Raw genomic sequence first — 15,675 nt, 5'->3', positions numbered from 1 at the left:
ATGCATTTTCATCGTTTTTGAGTTAATGATGCAGTTTGGTTCAAAATCGTGTGCTCTTTCCGAAAAACCTATAACATCCAGTACTTTGTTCTACAAATCAGGAGGAAATCCAGTTTTTTCACGAAAACTTAACACGTAGCCTTATGTGTGGGACAAACTTCAAATGCGTTTTTCTCAGCTTGCTGTTTTTGCATATGGAACATTTATGCGAACATGGGCAGTACACCCTTACCAAAAATCATGATTTTTTGAGTTCCAAATCCCACTTTTCATACGATTTTTTGAGTTCAGGTACTACAACCATAAAAATGGTTATATGGGTTAAACTGAAAAATTCGTATGAAAAGTGGGATTTGGAACTCAAAAAATCATGATTTTTTGGTAAGGGTGTATCACAAACAAAGTCGAAATTTCGCAAGCCCTGCTCGAGACCCATGTCGATTTAGACTCGATTTCGAGCCTAATCGACTCGAGACTCGAGCCAAAATTCTCAGTGGGAGTCTCTACAACCTGGTATTCTTTTAAAAAAAAATACTCGATGTCATGTTTGCTTACAGTAACGTCAATTGATTCGAATCGGGACATCAGTCTGAATAGGAGAGCAGTTTTAAAACACATAAAAATCAAATTTAGAAGCCGAATAACCGTGCGAATAACTAATTTTGTGTTCTGTTTCTGTTTAAACCGAAGCCAATCAAAAGTATAAACATGGTCAAAACTGCAATATATTTGATTTCGGAAAGAAAAATTGACGCGGTTTATTTTCAAATTAATAATAGTTTTCAGCGAGTTTTGCGCAGATTAACGCTTGTCAGTTGATTTCATACTGAATGCATATTTAAATAACAGTTTTGACATGACCATCGCGTTCCTGAGAAAATTTAACAAAGGATTTTGAGGTTTTAATTTTTGTTAATGTTTTCCTTACATTTGCGAGATATTAAATTTTGTAGGTTAGAGTTTAATAATTACTAAAGGTGCTAAGTTTGATTTTTACGTTTCCAGAAAATTCAACATTGTTCATAATAAAGAGATCATTTTTATCTTGATTTGTATGAATGTTTTGTTCAAAATCCGAGCAAAATGCCATATTTTCTAATCGTTTGCATCATTGAAAATTTTAACATATGCATGATAGTCCGAAACTAGGGGCAAGACACCTTGATAAAATATTTTCACCAACGGGTAACAGCTACCGCTGTCACTTTGACAACACTCCATCAGCTGAACTGCCAGCGGTATGTTTATGTTGTTATTTTGATTCGGCACTCCGTGACGCTTTTTGGTTCTCTTGCCAACTTGACTTTTTGACAACCCGTGTGGTGTATGCAAATTTTCCACCAATCGTGCGATTTTTGTTGTGTTTCGAGTGCGTTATCAGTTCAGCAAATTTGACCGGGTCTCTTATCGGCGAAACAGCTGGTAAAGCTTTGTTCACGTACACAACGTTAACTCCGAGTAATCAAACGAGGTAACAATATTCGCTCCATCATGCCGCTGATTGTAGCGAATTTAAATGTTATATAATTGGACATAATATTTTAAGCGGAAGCTATAAGGGTGACTGTCTTCGAACGGCGGTGGATTTCTTTGTCTTATTGTATTAACGTTTATGAAAGCCGACTAAAGACTTGTGTGTCCATGAATCTGGGGAAATTATTGTAAACAGAAGAGCAATGACTATGCAAGGTTGTTCTTTATTGGTTTTCTTGAACACTAGCCGCTTCCTAGTCAGCAAAAGGTGCGTCTTATTTAATTGAATGTAAACTTTGATTGATGAAATACAGAAATTGTCACAATAAGTCGATTTTGTACATCTGCCTCGGAACCCCTTCATTCATCGAGTGCGTGGCTACATTGTTGTCGCTCCCAATAATTAAAGTTCAAGCTTGTTGTTCAACCTTTTACTAAAACTCATCAACACCAACCAAAGTAGGATAAACTGAGCTGACATCGGGGGAAAACAAAGCTGGCTGTGTTGTTGAATCGAGCAAGCGACGGCATTCATGTTTTTGTCCCCATTCAGAGAATCGTTGCATACTGCGTTGACCGATCATTTTCTCTGCCGCAGCGCTCTCAAGTTCACCAAATCCGGACGTTGGCGTCTGTAATCGGCCTACTATACGGAGAAAGAGAGGGAAATGTACCTACTTCCGAGAGTCCCGCGTGAGCACGCGGTCGACGCCGGATCACGACGTTTACTCTTTATCCATCAACGTTTCGTTGAACGGAATCGCTGAACATGGTGGAGATTAAGCGGTTAAACTTGTATTTTTTCAACTCATTATTATTATTTTGCACTTTTTTTGTTTTTCCTTAGTGAGAGATCATAGTGGCTTTTTTGGAAAACTGTATTTACGTACTTTTTCTTACCAAAATCTGTAACGATTTCCGTCCCCGTTTGTGAAGCTCAAATATCGATTGGAAGTGCTACACATTTAGGAAATATCTTCAAATTTATCTTTTTTCAAATAGTTAAAAGAACTGGACGCGTAGACAAATCTGAAAATTTTCGAGAAATTTTTTAATCGAATTGTGCAAAAATTGTGCGATTTCGACGGACGACTAAAAAGTGATGCACTATTTTCAGGCTCAAGTTCTCGTTTTGTTTTCGAACTAACAGAATTACGTAATTCGTTGTTCATCCGCTTATCTAAAACAAAATAAAAAATAAAATTTTAAAATTTTGGTGTGGAGGCTATAAGTAAAGATGGCTCGAGATGGTCGATTTCTCAGAAAAAAAAATCGGATGCTTTTAGGCCTTGTTTTGTTTTATCAAAAATCAAAACAAAACATTTTGCTACTGCTGCTGAAAAGATGATTTCTATAAAAAGATATATAACAAATACCACTACAAAAATCAAAAAAGGTGCAAAAAAAAGTTTGTACACCTTTCGAAAAATTAACATAAACAAAGTTATTTGTTGACAAATCACCATGAATCCAGTCTTCCAACTCCAAATAGGCATCCTTGACTGATTAAAAAAATTGGATTGAATATAAAGTTTACTAACTACGTAATTGAAATACGCAACTTGGCGTGGCGCGTCGAAAAATCCAGTTTTTATTTTCAAAAAATCGTATCTCAGAGTATTGAAAACATAACTTCACCATTTTTGGATATATTATATAAAATTTTCCGAGGAATCTGATAAAAATATTTTTAGACATAGGCTCTTTGGTCCCGAGACCTTCAAAACAGCATTTTAAGTTTTCATACGACCTTTTCAAATGTTAAGCTAGATTTTTGGAACTTCTTACTATTTTTCACAAATAGCCAAACTAATCATCTTTCTTTTGCTCCTAAGACAGCTAAAATCGGATGAAATTGCGCGGAGATATGATTTTTGAAAAAAGTGGTTTTTGCGAAAAATGACGAAAATGGCAATTTTTCGGACCACCCTAACACGGCGTAGGTCACCCTAATGGCCAAACAAAAAAAATACGGGTCTAATTATTTCGGCCAAGGAACCCCCAGGAAAAAAATTGAGCTCGATCGGAGAACTTTTTTTCGAATCATGCTGTTTGGATTTATGGTGATTTGTCAACCAATAGCTTTATTTATGTTAATTTTGCGAAAGGTGTACAAGCTTTTTTTGCACCATTTTTGATTTTTGTAGTAGTATTTTTTACATAACTTTTTATAGAAATCATCTTTTCGTGAGCTTTTTGTAGCAAAATATTCGGCATGAGTTTCTGAACGAAACGTAGTACTAAGTTCCCGTCAAACTTTAAATTGTTTACATCTGGAGTTTTTTTTTGAAAAGCTCCAATAAACCAAATTTTCAGTTTTTGCTTTTTGGGTGTTTTTTAATACCCCTGACTCAAGGCGGTTTCAAAAACACCCAAAAAGCAAAAACTGGAAATTTGGTTTATTGGATCTTTTCAAAAAAAAAAAAAAAAAAAACTCCAGACATGTTTCATCACAAATGTGCATTGTGCCCATGGGGTGTAAATACTTTTTTTACATACTGTAAATAGTAAAAAATCTGAATCTTGAGAAAGGATTGATATTGATTACGTCCGCTCAGAAAAACAGTTACATTCTTAGATAAATTACTTATTTTTTTAATTCGACTTTTCACACAAATATAAAACTTCTGAATAAAAAAAATCTGATTTCGGTATACAGTCATGCCTCGGTTAAGCAACGCATATGGGGGATGCAAAACCGAGGCGTGCATAACCGAGGCACAGAGGATATGGGATTTTGGCTATATGGGAGACATTGGCTTTAATCGTACGAAAAATCATGCAAACATCAAAAAATTATAGTGTTTTGAAATCGGAATGATGTCAGCTATCCATTAAAATTATTATTTCATGAAAATTTTCACAAAAATACTATTTTTCATGTGTTTTGAAAATGCATGTTTTTTCTCTAAAGAAACCATAAATATATTATTATTGTTATATAAGTATCAAATGATCAGGTTTTTTTTTCATATATTTTGGATGTAATTACAACATTTTTAGAAAATACTCAAAATTTTCACAAAACTACGTCTTTTTGAAAAAAACTCCAAATTTAAATTTTTACAATATGTGTATCAAATGATCGGAATTTTTTCATACATTTCGAATGTAATAACAACATTTTCAGAAAATACTCAAAATTTTCACAAAACTACGTATTTTCGAATAAAATACTCAAAATTTTCGTTTTTACAATGTTGGTATCAAACGATCGGGATTTTTTCATACATTTCGAATGTAATAACATTTTTTTTTGAAAATACTCCAAATTTTCACAAAACTACGTATTTTCTAAAAAAAATACTCAAAATTTCCGTTTTTACGATGTGGGTGTGAGAACGATTGGGATTTTTTCATATATTTCGAATGTAATAACAATATTTTTTGAAAATACTCAATATTTTCACAAAACTACATATTTTTTAAAAAAAATTATTTGATTATTTGATACCCATATTGTTAAAACTGAAATTTTGAAAAGTTTTACAAAAATACATAGTTTGTGAAAATTTTGAGTATTTTCAAAAAAATATTGTTATTAAATTCGAAATAAATGAAAAAATCCGGATCGTTTGATACCCACATTGTAAAAACGGAAATTTTGAGTATTTTATTCGAAAATACGTAGTTTTGTGAAAATTTTGAGAATTTTCTAAAAATGTTGTTGTTACTTTCGAAATGTATGAAAAAATCCCGGTCGTTTGATACAGTCATCCCACATATTCGGAACACCCACAAATTCGGAACACTTTTGTGTTAAATTGTCAATAGCATGCCAAATGCATCTTTCCTGGCGACCTTTCTATTTTTAGGACCTTTATTTAGACATTCTCTTGCTATTTCACTAGAAAAAGAAGTTTTTTTTGAACAAAAAACTTAATTTCAAGACTTTTTTTATTCAGAACAGCAAGACACTGCCTCCAAATTGCCTGTTCCATAATTGGGGGATGTTGTTGTGCTTCCCACAATTGTGGAACACCTGAATTTAACTGATATTTTATCAAAAAAAAGTTATTAGACCATTTATGAAACATTACTAAGCTTGAGTTTCATTGGTTCCAGTGTGTGAAGTCATTATTTTGTAGAAAATATGTAGTCCTGGAGAGAATCAAAGTTTGTTTACATCCATAAGAAAAAGTGTTCCGAATTAGTGGATTTCAAGGGTCAATGTTTTTCTTTGAAAACTTGATATAAAACGTAAAAAATTACAGCCGGTCAAAACATTAATTGAAAGATTGCAAGAAAAGCTTTCACATCGTCGCCATCGTGCTAACTTGTCGTACGTGCATTTTGGGCTAAATTGAGTTAAGAACGCCATTTTGTGCAGCTTACAATGCCTCACCTTTTGACCTTCACAGATCCCCAAAATTCGATTTCAATCCTGAGATATTCAACAAAAACCGAAAAAACTCCGTGCATTTTTGTCACTTTACATATGAAATTAGTTTCAATCTTGTCGTGCTATCTTGTCACTCCATGAAAATTGATGTAAGTGCGACAAAAGGCCAAAGGGATTTCAGGCCAGGAAAGTCAGGATGCGTTTGTCGCACGTACAAGCTAGACTACCGTAAACATTTGTAATTATAACTCGGGACTCCAGCAACCAACTTCAACCAAACTTTGGGACAATGCAGAGAATGGTGAGCCTAACAAAACGTGTTTGTTATTGTTTACATTGCGTGCTCTCGTTTTTGAATATTCAAGGTCAAACATTAAAACGCGTTTTTCTCGGAACGTCAAAATGGCGGGTGCGACAAGATAGCACGACGACGTCGACATGCAGGTAAAAGCAAGTCATTATGTTCAATTATCGATTTTCTATGATTTTTCGAACACTGGCAGGGTAGGTAAACCATCACCATCGCACTATCATTGATGCATATTTCGGTGCGTTCCTCGTCTCTTAAAACTTCTCTTCTCTTTCGCAGCCGAGTGATGGTCGGCTTGCTATCGCGAATATCGAAAGCCCATCACATCGACGAGAAATACCCTATCGCTGGCTCGGATGGAACTATCGTTCCAACCGGAGACACGCACACGAAATTGCTGTATATATACACTGGAGCTCACGCACACAAATGAACTCATTTCTACAGGGCTTACGGGCGAGAGAATTTCACGATTGCTCTTTCTCTTGCTTTTTGAGCGAGGGGACTGGCTGTGTGAGAGATTTTTTTTCCGTCTTACGATCCGTTTGTTCGTTGCTCGCTATTTCATCGGCGTCGTTTTCGCTTCGCTCTCTTGATGCAGTTTTGGGAGAACGCCGAAAATTTGATGATTTGAGCGAGGGACGATATCTAAAAGCCCTCGGCCATCGGCGAGGAAATGAGAAAATACCAACCCTGAACACTGGTCGATCTGTAAACTGTTCCGAATATGAGGGATGACTGTACCCATATTGTAAAATTGAAATTTTGAGTATTTTTTTTTCGAAAAAACGTAGTTTTGTGAAAATTTGGAGTATTTTCTAAAAATTTTGTTATTATATCCGAAATGTATGAAAAAAGCTGATCATTTGATACCCATATTCCAATAACAATATATTTTTGGATTCTTTAGAGAAAAAAAAATGCATATTCAAAATACAGGAAAAATACGTATTTTTGTGAAAATTTTCATGAAATAATAATTTTAATGGATAATCATCCCGATTCCAAAACACTATAATTTTTTGATGTTTGCATGATTTTTCATAAGATTAAAGCCAATGTCTCCCATATAGCCAAAAACCCATAAGCTCTGTGCTTCAGTTAAGCACTGGGCCGTGCTTAATCGAGGCAGCTGAACGATGCAAAACCGGGGCAGTGCAAAACCGAGGCGTGCAAAACCGAGGCATGACTGTATCAATAGAACTAAAAGTATCATGCTTCTCCATAGAAATGAGTTCTCAGTACATTTTGATGGAGACGAATGGTGCTTCAGTTACGTTTTTTTTTTTCATTTAAATCCCCACTAATCACCTTTCTTTTGAAAGTGATGAGCTAAAATTGGCTCAGCCTTTCCGGAGTTATGTTTTTTCCAAATTTTTTTTGCGAGTACAAAATATTTGTCTTATTATTTTGGCCCAGTAACTTTTATGCCAAATTTGAGCCAAATCGGAGTACTTTTGACCTGATTCCTGTTGGTTTGACGTGGAATCGCTGAAATCAAATTTACAATAAATTATTAACTAAAATTTGATATCGTGCACCGTTTTCAAGTTATAAACACTTTAACACTTGTAATACCAACGGGGTAAAAAAAGGTGGAAATGTAAATTCACTGGCTCTTAGGACCATTGGAAAAAAAAGTTGAAAATGCCATTCCATTGTAACTTAGCGTAGACGCATCTGTTTTGGATCTACCTTGTTGTAGATGATTCTTGATATCCTTCTAGATCGAAGTCGAAAGATTCAAATCGGTAGAGTTTTTGCCGGGATACAGATGGATGAAGTTGAATTTCCAACTTCCTTGACTCCCTTGGTGCTTCGCGTAAGTTTTGACCCCGTTGGTGCTGTTAACATTGTTTGGGATAATCCATAAACCACGTGGACACTTTTTGTAAATCTCAAATCACCAACCCGTCCATGTGTGTACCGTGGACAATCGCAACCCCTGTACTGTAAGCAAGTTTTTGATTGACAAGTCCTTTTAATTTGGTTTATTATCTTTTTCTACTTTTCAAGATTTATTTTTTGAAAATATATACAATATTAGTATTCAGTTTGCATATAAATAAGCTATACAAAAGTGATTGAAAATTCTAGCTAATTTTGCTGAAACAATGAATATAACTATCCAAGTTTTAAAGCGAAGATGGCGCTCGAATGGTGAACGTCCGAAATGTCAAAATCGCGCAGTAGCAAAAAAAATATGGCTGTCATGCCATGGCACACTTGTTCCGTAATGTTGGTACCACTGCGTGATTTTGACATTTCGGGTGTTCACCATTCGAACGCCATCTTCGCTTAAAAACCTCGATAGAATCCTTAGCTCGATCCTTAGTTTTCCGGGCATGCTTTACATTAAACATTACATTAAAATTTTTATGATTCAACTCAAAATCCGAAAAAATATTTGAAATTAAAATGAGTAGCCACCACCTTGTAAAGTCGACGTCGCGACGCCGCTGCTGTCCATCACCTTCAAGCGGCGTGTCTACTAGACGCGTGGCCCAAACCAGCCTACTACGATGACCTATCTACTAACTAACTACCACTCTCTTTCTCTCTCTCCCGTCTGTGTGTCCAATATGCTCTCACTTTGATTCTTTTTTCCTTCCCCCCTTCGACGCGCTTAGCTTCTAGGTGAAAATGAGTCGGCTCTTCAGTTCGGGTTCGGTTCTTGGCGCGAGCGGAGCAACTTCAACAGCAACCAGGATGGCCAGCAACTTCCGGAAGGTTACCCACTGCATCTTCGACATGGACGGGCTGCTGCTTGGTGAGTCCGGAGGATTCTTCCGGAAATCCGGATTCTGTGTGCACCGCTGGCAGCACCACTTCACTGTTTCTTCTTCTCGGTTGAAACCACGCTCACATTGCACGCCAGTACACACACGTGGGACCGACGTACCACTAGTTTAGTGTGATCTATAGTTTAGTGTGGTTTTATTTCATACCTGTAGTCTGTAGTTATCAGTGTTCACGTTTTGTTATCAACTTCAACATCGGAAACGGGTGCAGTCTCGTTTAACTTTCCTGGTCCAGTGTATGAGTTTGTTAGTTTGTGCGTGATATTTTATCGAACCAACAGAAAGCAACCGACTTGCAGTGCAGTGAGCGGAAGTGTCGGAAAATTCCTTTACGCGATGACCTTGGTGCATGTGCACAACTGCACCTTAAGTTTTGCAAATCGTACGACGGGTTGCAGTGTGATGCTGGAAAAGCTGTATAACTGTACACCGCTATACAGCGTTCAGTATTGATGTTTTATTGCGTCAGACATCGCCAAGGTATTGTTGTTGTTCTGGAGAGGGAACTCAGCTGATGATGATCATTTTGAAATTGGCTTTGGCCAACTGCCAGAAAGCTGAGCTTCATGGAGTGGAGACGCGTGGTGTTCCAGGGTGAATGCAAAATTTTAAATATCAAACTTACCGTCATCTGGGGTGAATCGGGACTATAGTCTGAATAGGGACAGCAGTGTTTAGAGCACTTAAAGGTTTTAAATTTGGAAATGGATGTACACATTTTTTTGGTCTGAGTCTGTTCTATCCGAAATCAACCAGAAATATCAAAATATTGTGCTCTAACATGGTTAAAACTGCTATCCCAATTCGCCCCAGTTGACGGTACGGGTTTTATTCAATTTGTAGTTAAAACGTTCCCAATGCTAGGAGGGTCGTTGAGCTCAAAATTACTCACTGCGCTTTGCATCCTACTGTAAAAAAACAGATTGGTTATTTCAAAGCATTACAATGTGCACTGAGAGATAATTGCACCAATTAGCAACACCAAAATGATACTTTCCTCACTCATACTAAACTAGAACACAATGGGAAAGGTGAACTTGCACCTTATCAGTATTTGCACGCACATGGCACCAAACCCCGTTCTCTCTCTCGGGGCATACAAATACAACTCTTTCCAAAAAAGCTAATTTTCATGCCATCCATCTTGCCGAATATCGCCGAACAAAAGCTAAACCAATATGTATATCAATGAACAAGTTTGTTTCAAGCTATCGCCAATCACCAAATTGCACACGCGATTGGCACGTGGCAAGATAAACGGGATACACTGGTCGATACAATAAATTTAGATATTTAATGCGAAAGTTTTGATAAAAAAAAATGGATTGTTCTTAGATTTGCTGATGGGTTTCACCAATACAATTTCATTGGAATTTTTCAAACAAAATCACTTTTTCAATTTGCTTTATTTTTGATCCATTGCACAGTGGTCCAGATCGCAAAAATTAAGTGGAAAACGGATTTTCCGAAAAATAGTGAAGTTTTGGAGCTTTGGTGTCTTGAGAAGAGTTGTTGTAAATAAAAAGGGGCAACTTTTGGCTTGGTTGAAAATTAGGGTAGTTCACGATTAGGGTGATTTTGAAAATCGAAACTTTTCAGGATTATTTTTGGGATTTTTTTTGTCTTCTAGAAAAAAGTTGAGGTTGCCAATCCAAGCAACTTTGTCGAAGACACCGAAATTTTATCTCGTAATCTACGCCTTCAACGACCAAATTTATAGAAAGCATCTGAGCAAACCATAAAAAATCAGTTTTTTGAACGTGGCAATTCAGGGTTAAGGTTTAGAGGACACAAAACACACAAAACACACAAAAATATTTTTATCTTTTTTTAAAATAATCTTTTCGAAAATCGGCCTTCGTCATGCACACAGGACCGGTTTAACGAGTCTTTACCAAAATTTTGAGCCGATTTGGTCAAGGCAGTGTTGATATATCGTGGCACCCGTTTTTTGAAACTGCTAACTTCAAATAGCTATATCTCGGAAATGAAACAGCCAAATGTCTTCAAATTTGTTTTGATAATAGATGAAATTTACATGTATGTAACCCCTCAAAAACATTTCCGCATGAAATTTTGTTTTTTTGAGAATCATTCTTTCTCACGTGGTTGTTTCGTTCAAACAAGTGTCCACATACAAATAATAATAAAATTCTACTATAAACCATCCGCAAACCACTTGGAAACTTACAAACGTTCCACGCTGTATGATTTTTTTTCTGTTAAATAATTGAGTCCTAAACGTGGTCCTAAAGCCTTATTTTAATTTGAGCATACAGCGAAACAAAGTATTACAGATATTTTTGCAATCTTTTTGAAGCAATTTGTGTTTGCATAATAATTCGATTTTTTTCAAAAATCACTATTTTTCAAAAAATCATGACTCACCATTTCCTGATGAATATTACCATCATTTTTTTCTGTGTAGAGAGTTGCTCATATATCCGAGAACACTCGAAAATGTATACCAACAATTGAAACAACCAGCCCTACTGAGTAATTCTCTACGAAATCGGTCTTTTTTCTTTAATTTTATTTTTTTGTATTTTTTAATCCGACTGAAACTTTTTTGGTGCCTTCGGTATGCCTAAAGAAGCCATTTTGCATCATTCGTTCGTTCATATTATTTTCCATACAAATTTGGCAGCTGTCCATACAAAAATGAAATGTGAAAATTCAAAAATCTGTATCTTTTGAAGGAATTTTTTGAACGATTTGGTGTCTTCGGCAAAGTTGTAGGTATGGATACGGACTACACTGGAAAAAATGATACACAGTAAAAAAATTGGTGATTTTTTATTTAACTTTTTATCACTAAAACTTGATTTGCACAAAAACACTATTTTTATTTTTTTTAATTTTTTGATATGTTTCAGAGGACATAAAATGCCAACTTTTCAGAAATTTCCAGGTTGTGCAAAAAATCATTGAGCGAGTTATAAATTTTTGAATCAATACTAATTTTTTCAAAAAAATCTAAATATTGGTCGCAAAATTTTTTTAACTTCATTTTTTGATGTAAAATCAAATTTGCAATCAAAAAGTACTTTAGTGAAATTTTGATTAAGTGCACCGTTTTCAAGTTAAATCCATATTTAGGTGATTTTTTTGAAAAAAAGTCGCAGTTTGTCATTTTTTTTAAATTAGTGCACATGTTTGCACACTTTGAAAAATTTTTTTTGAAAAGCTGATGAAATTCTCTATATTTTGCATTTTTGAACTTTGTTGATACGACCCTTAGTTGCTGAGATATTGCCATGCAAAGGTTTAAAAACTGGAAAATTGATGTTTTCTAAGTCCCACCAAAACAACACACCATTTTCTAATGTCGATATCTCAGCAATTAATGGTCCGATTTACAATGTCAAGATATGAAACATTCATGAAATTTTCCGAACTTTTCGAAAAAAGTATTTTCAAAAATTTAAAATCAAGACTAACATTTCAAACGGACCAAACATTCAATATTACGCCTATTAGAAATGTTAGTCTTGATTTTAAATACCAAAATTTTCATCCGGATTAAAAAATACAAAAATTAAAATTAAAGAAAAAAGACCGATTTCGTAGTGAATTGCTCAACTTTGATGAGTTCATGTCCCTTTTTCGCGATGAAATTATCTTCAAAAGTGGCAATCCAATTGGCCTGTGCCAGATTTATAAACAATACTAAAAATCTACCTGATTTACTGATGAGCGCTCATTGAGCGCGAGCGCATGCGTTGAGCATGAGCGAGCACGAGCTACCTGTTAAGTCCTCATGCTCATAAATGAGCGAGCACGGATTCTTGCTCGCTCGCTCATTCGCAACCCTGAATTGTACATAATACCTTAGTTATGGGCTGAATATTACCAAAATTTTTTTCTGTGCAGTTTCGAATGCATTAGTTAAACAAATTGTTTGATACGTTTAATTATAAATATACTGGATTTGAACTGTTGTTTTATTCAGAATCAGATTTTCAAAAATAAGTATAAGTTTGCTCACTCCTGGGTGTCTTTAAAACACCGAAATTTGAGTCAAACCCAATTAACAGGGGGCAGCGAATGACCGCACAGGTTAAAGCTGCCAGAAATAAAGAATTAACAACAACAATAACAATTCACACGGGCTACTTTAAACAGGTTTTAAATTTGTGTAGAGTACCTATTCTCAAATCATATTGAAGCACTTCGTATTTGAAGTTCTTTGCACAATGGAGCACCGGATTCGAGTGGGAGCGAGTTGTGGCGCTTTAACCACGGCAAATAGTGTCCAGGGCATTCGTGGAAATACAATGTCCCATCCCAGAGGGTCCCGGAGTACCAAACCTTCTTAGCATGGTGCTCCCAACGAATACAACCAAATCTCGGAGCGTATGGTGGTGTGTCCCCACGCTTCTTCCTCCCCTGTCGATTCAGAATTGTGTTGTTGTTCGAACACTCAGTGCTCAAACTCAACCCAATTACGAATCATCTCTGCGATACGGCTTTACGCAGTAGGCCTGGCCGCTTTAACGCTTGTGATGTTTCAATGTATTCTAATGCAATGGCGCACTACAAATGTTAATAAATGACAAGAAGAGTGCTAGGCGTCATCTAACCTAAGGCACTCTCCAGGATCCCTTCGAAAGATTGGCTGCGCTAGGGTCTGATTAGATTAGATTAGATTAGATTAGAATGGAGCACCGGATTCGAGTGGTAGAAATGACAGTTCTCCCGTAAGGAATACATTGTAGAAAAAAACAAAAACTGCTCGAATGGAAATGCTCCATTGAAATGCGCATAATAGAGTCTGTCTTCTGTATTTTTATCAATCAAAATCCCCGCTAAAATCCAGACACCGAAAAGCTGTACACGGAGGTCACGCAAAGCATCGCCGATCCGTACGGCAAAACGTTCACGTGGGAAATTAAACAGTCGGTCATGGGTCTGCAGCGTGACCCGGCCGCGGCGGCCATCGTCAAGGCGCTGGACCTGCCGATGACCCCCGAAGAGTACGTCCAGGTTTCCACCGAGAAAATTAACCAGCTGATGTCCAACGCCCAGCTGATGCCAGGTATTCCGACGTTCCTTGGCGCATGATTTGGCTAATCGGTTCTTTCTTGTTTTGTCTTTTTTTTCTTTCTTTCTCTCTCTCTCTCTTCCACATTGCTCTTTCCAACACAGACACGGAGAAAATTTACGAGCGCATTCTGGGCGACGTGTGCAAATCGTACAACTCGCCGTACCCGTGGGCCACCCGCATGCGGGTCCTCGGAACGACCGAGCAGCGCACCGTCTCGATCATTGTGAACGATCTGAAGCTGTCCTGTACAGTGGACGACTTTTTGAAAAAGTTCCGCGAGAAACAGCTGCTCGAACTGGGCGGTGCGCCCTTGCTGAAAGGTATCGGCTGAATTAGATTAAAAATTGTCATCAGCTTCACGTGCTTGAACCAATTTTCTCTGTGTGTTTTGCTAGAAAGATTCCTTTTCCAACTCCCAAAAACCATCCCCAACCTCCCCCACTTTATCCTTTCATTAGCCGATCAGCCTAGATCACAGGCGCGCGCGCCCCGTAAGTACCCCCGAAATCGAACAACCATAACCTAGCAAGTGCTGCTTTGCCTCCCTCCCTGTAGGTGCCGAGCGGTTGGTCCGGCATCTGCACCAGCACAACATTCCCATCGCCCTGGCCACCAGCTCGGGGGCGGACTCCGTCGAGGTCAAAATCAAAAATCACCAGGAGCTGTTTGCGCTGTTCAACCACAAGGTGATGGGTTCGTCGGACGCGGAAGTCAAGGAGGGTAAGCCGGCGCCGGACATCTTCCTGGTGGCGGCCAAACGCTTCCCGGACAGCCCCAAACCAGATCAGGTGAGTTTTTTTTGTAAATCAAGGAGACGCATGGTATTTTGAAATTAACTAAAGTATACTGCGTCTCCATTAAGTTCAATTTTCTTATAATTTTTTTAACCATCCACAGTGCCTTGTGTTCGAGGACGCCCCGAACGGCGTCACGGCGGGCGTTTCCGCCGGCATGCAGGTCGTGATGGTTCCCGATCCGCACATCAGCGAAGAGCAGCGGAAGCACGCCACGGTGGTCCTGGACTCGCTCGAGGAGTTCAAGCCCGAACAGTTTGGGCTGCCCGCCTTCGAGTAACCACATCACACGCATCTCTACTTATATGTATAGGAAGACTTCTCCACAACAAACACCCACGCAGTACACTACTAAACATACACAATACAAGTTTTAGACAGTATCGTTTTTTAAAGGTAAATCGAGCTACCGTTATTTTTATGCGTACAAATCAACGCGTGATGCATGCATGCTGAAGCGATAAGCTATAGAATTAATATATTTTAAATGTAACTAAAGTGTGGCAGATTTGTTATGTTTTTGGAAAGAAAGTCCCTTGCCCGTTGTAGTCGTGACTTTAAAAGTATCAACAGGTATTGCTGACGCTTGCCGCTCTAATCGGGTCCGTCCCATATGTAAAATCAGCAAGCCGAGAAAAACGCATGTCAAATTTGTCCCGCCCATAAAGGTAAGAAAAAGATTGTCCGTCAGGACTGAACGCAAACGCAAAATTTTGCGCCTGTCATCATACCATTGAACAAAGCAACCTCTGCAGATTGTTCGACTGACAGTTGATGGAAAAATCGAACTGGCACAGCGTTCTGCGTTCACCACTGCGTCGAACGGATAATTTTGCTCTTAGATTAAGGCTACGTGTTGGAATTTCACGAAAATGTGGATTTTCTCCGGTTTTCTAGAACAAAGTACC

The 15,675-nt window shown here is 37.6% G+C and overlaps 1 protein-coding gene across 3 annotated transcripts; it reads left to right on the top strand.

The window, feature by feature from the left end:
• Nucleotides 1-1,276: 1,276 nt before the first annotated feature.
• LOC6043555 (probable pseudouridine-5'-phosphatase) lies at nt 1,277-15,265 on the top strand. 3 transcript variants are annotated; one of them, XM_038263252.1, is made up of 5 exons: nt 1,277-1,471; nt 8,756-8,895; nt 14,075-14,293; nt 14,529-14,761; nt 14,871-15,265. In XM_038263252.1, exons 2-5 carry the CDS (start codon nt 8,769-8,771, stop codon nt 15,045-15,047), a joined length of 756 nt encoding a protein of 251 aa, XP_038119180.1. In that variant the 5' UTR covers nt 1,277-1,471; nt 8,756-8,768; the 3' UTR covers nt 15,048-15,265. The 3 variants fall into 3 exon arrangements, with proteins under 3 accessions (XP_038119180.1, XP_038119179.1, XP_038119181.1); XM_038263251.1 differs by lacking the exon at nt 14,075-14,293 and adding an exon at nt 13,746-13,964; XM_038263253.1 differs by lacking the exons at nt 1,277-1,471; nt 8,756-8,895; nt 14,075-14,293 and adding exons at nt 8,909-9,520; nt 13,746-13,964.
• Nucleotides 15,266-15,675: the final 410 nt, after the last annotated feature.

This window comes from Culex quinquefasciatus, chromosome 3, assembly GCF_015732765.1.
Source record: "Culex quinquefasciatus strain JHB chromosome 3, VPISU_Cqui_1.0_pri_paternal, whole genome shotgun sequence".
NCBI lineage: Eukaryota > Metazoa > Arthropoda > Insecta > Diptera > Culicidae > Culex > Culex quinquefasciatus.
Note: the sequence above shows the minus strand (reverse complement) of the source record. Positions and strands in the feature narration are given on the sequence as shown.

Excerpts from the sequence above, each read along its gene's own strand:
- LOC6043555 (XM_038263252.1), top strand. The coding sequence starts at position 8,769 with ATGAGTCGGCTCTTCAGTTCGGGTTCGGTTCTTGGCGCGAGCGGAGCA. Across the intron at positions 14,294-14,528 it reads CGGTGCGCCCTTGCTGAAAG|GTGCCGAGCGGTTGGTCCGG; the intron begins GTATCGGCTGAA and ends CCCTCCCTGTAG. Across the intron at positions 14,762-14,870 it reads ACAGCCCCAAACCAGATCAG|TGCCTTGTGTTCGAGGACGC; the intron begins GTGAGTTTTTTT and ends AACCATCCACAG.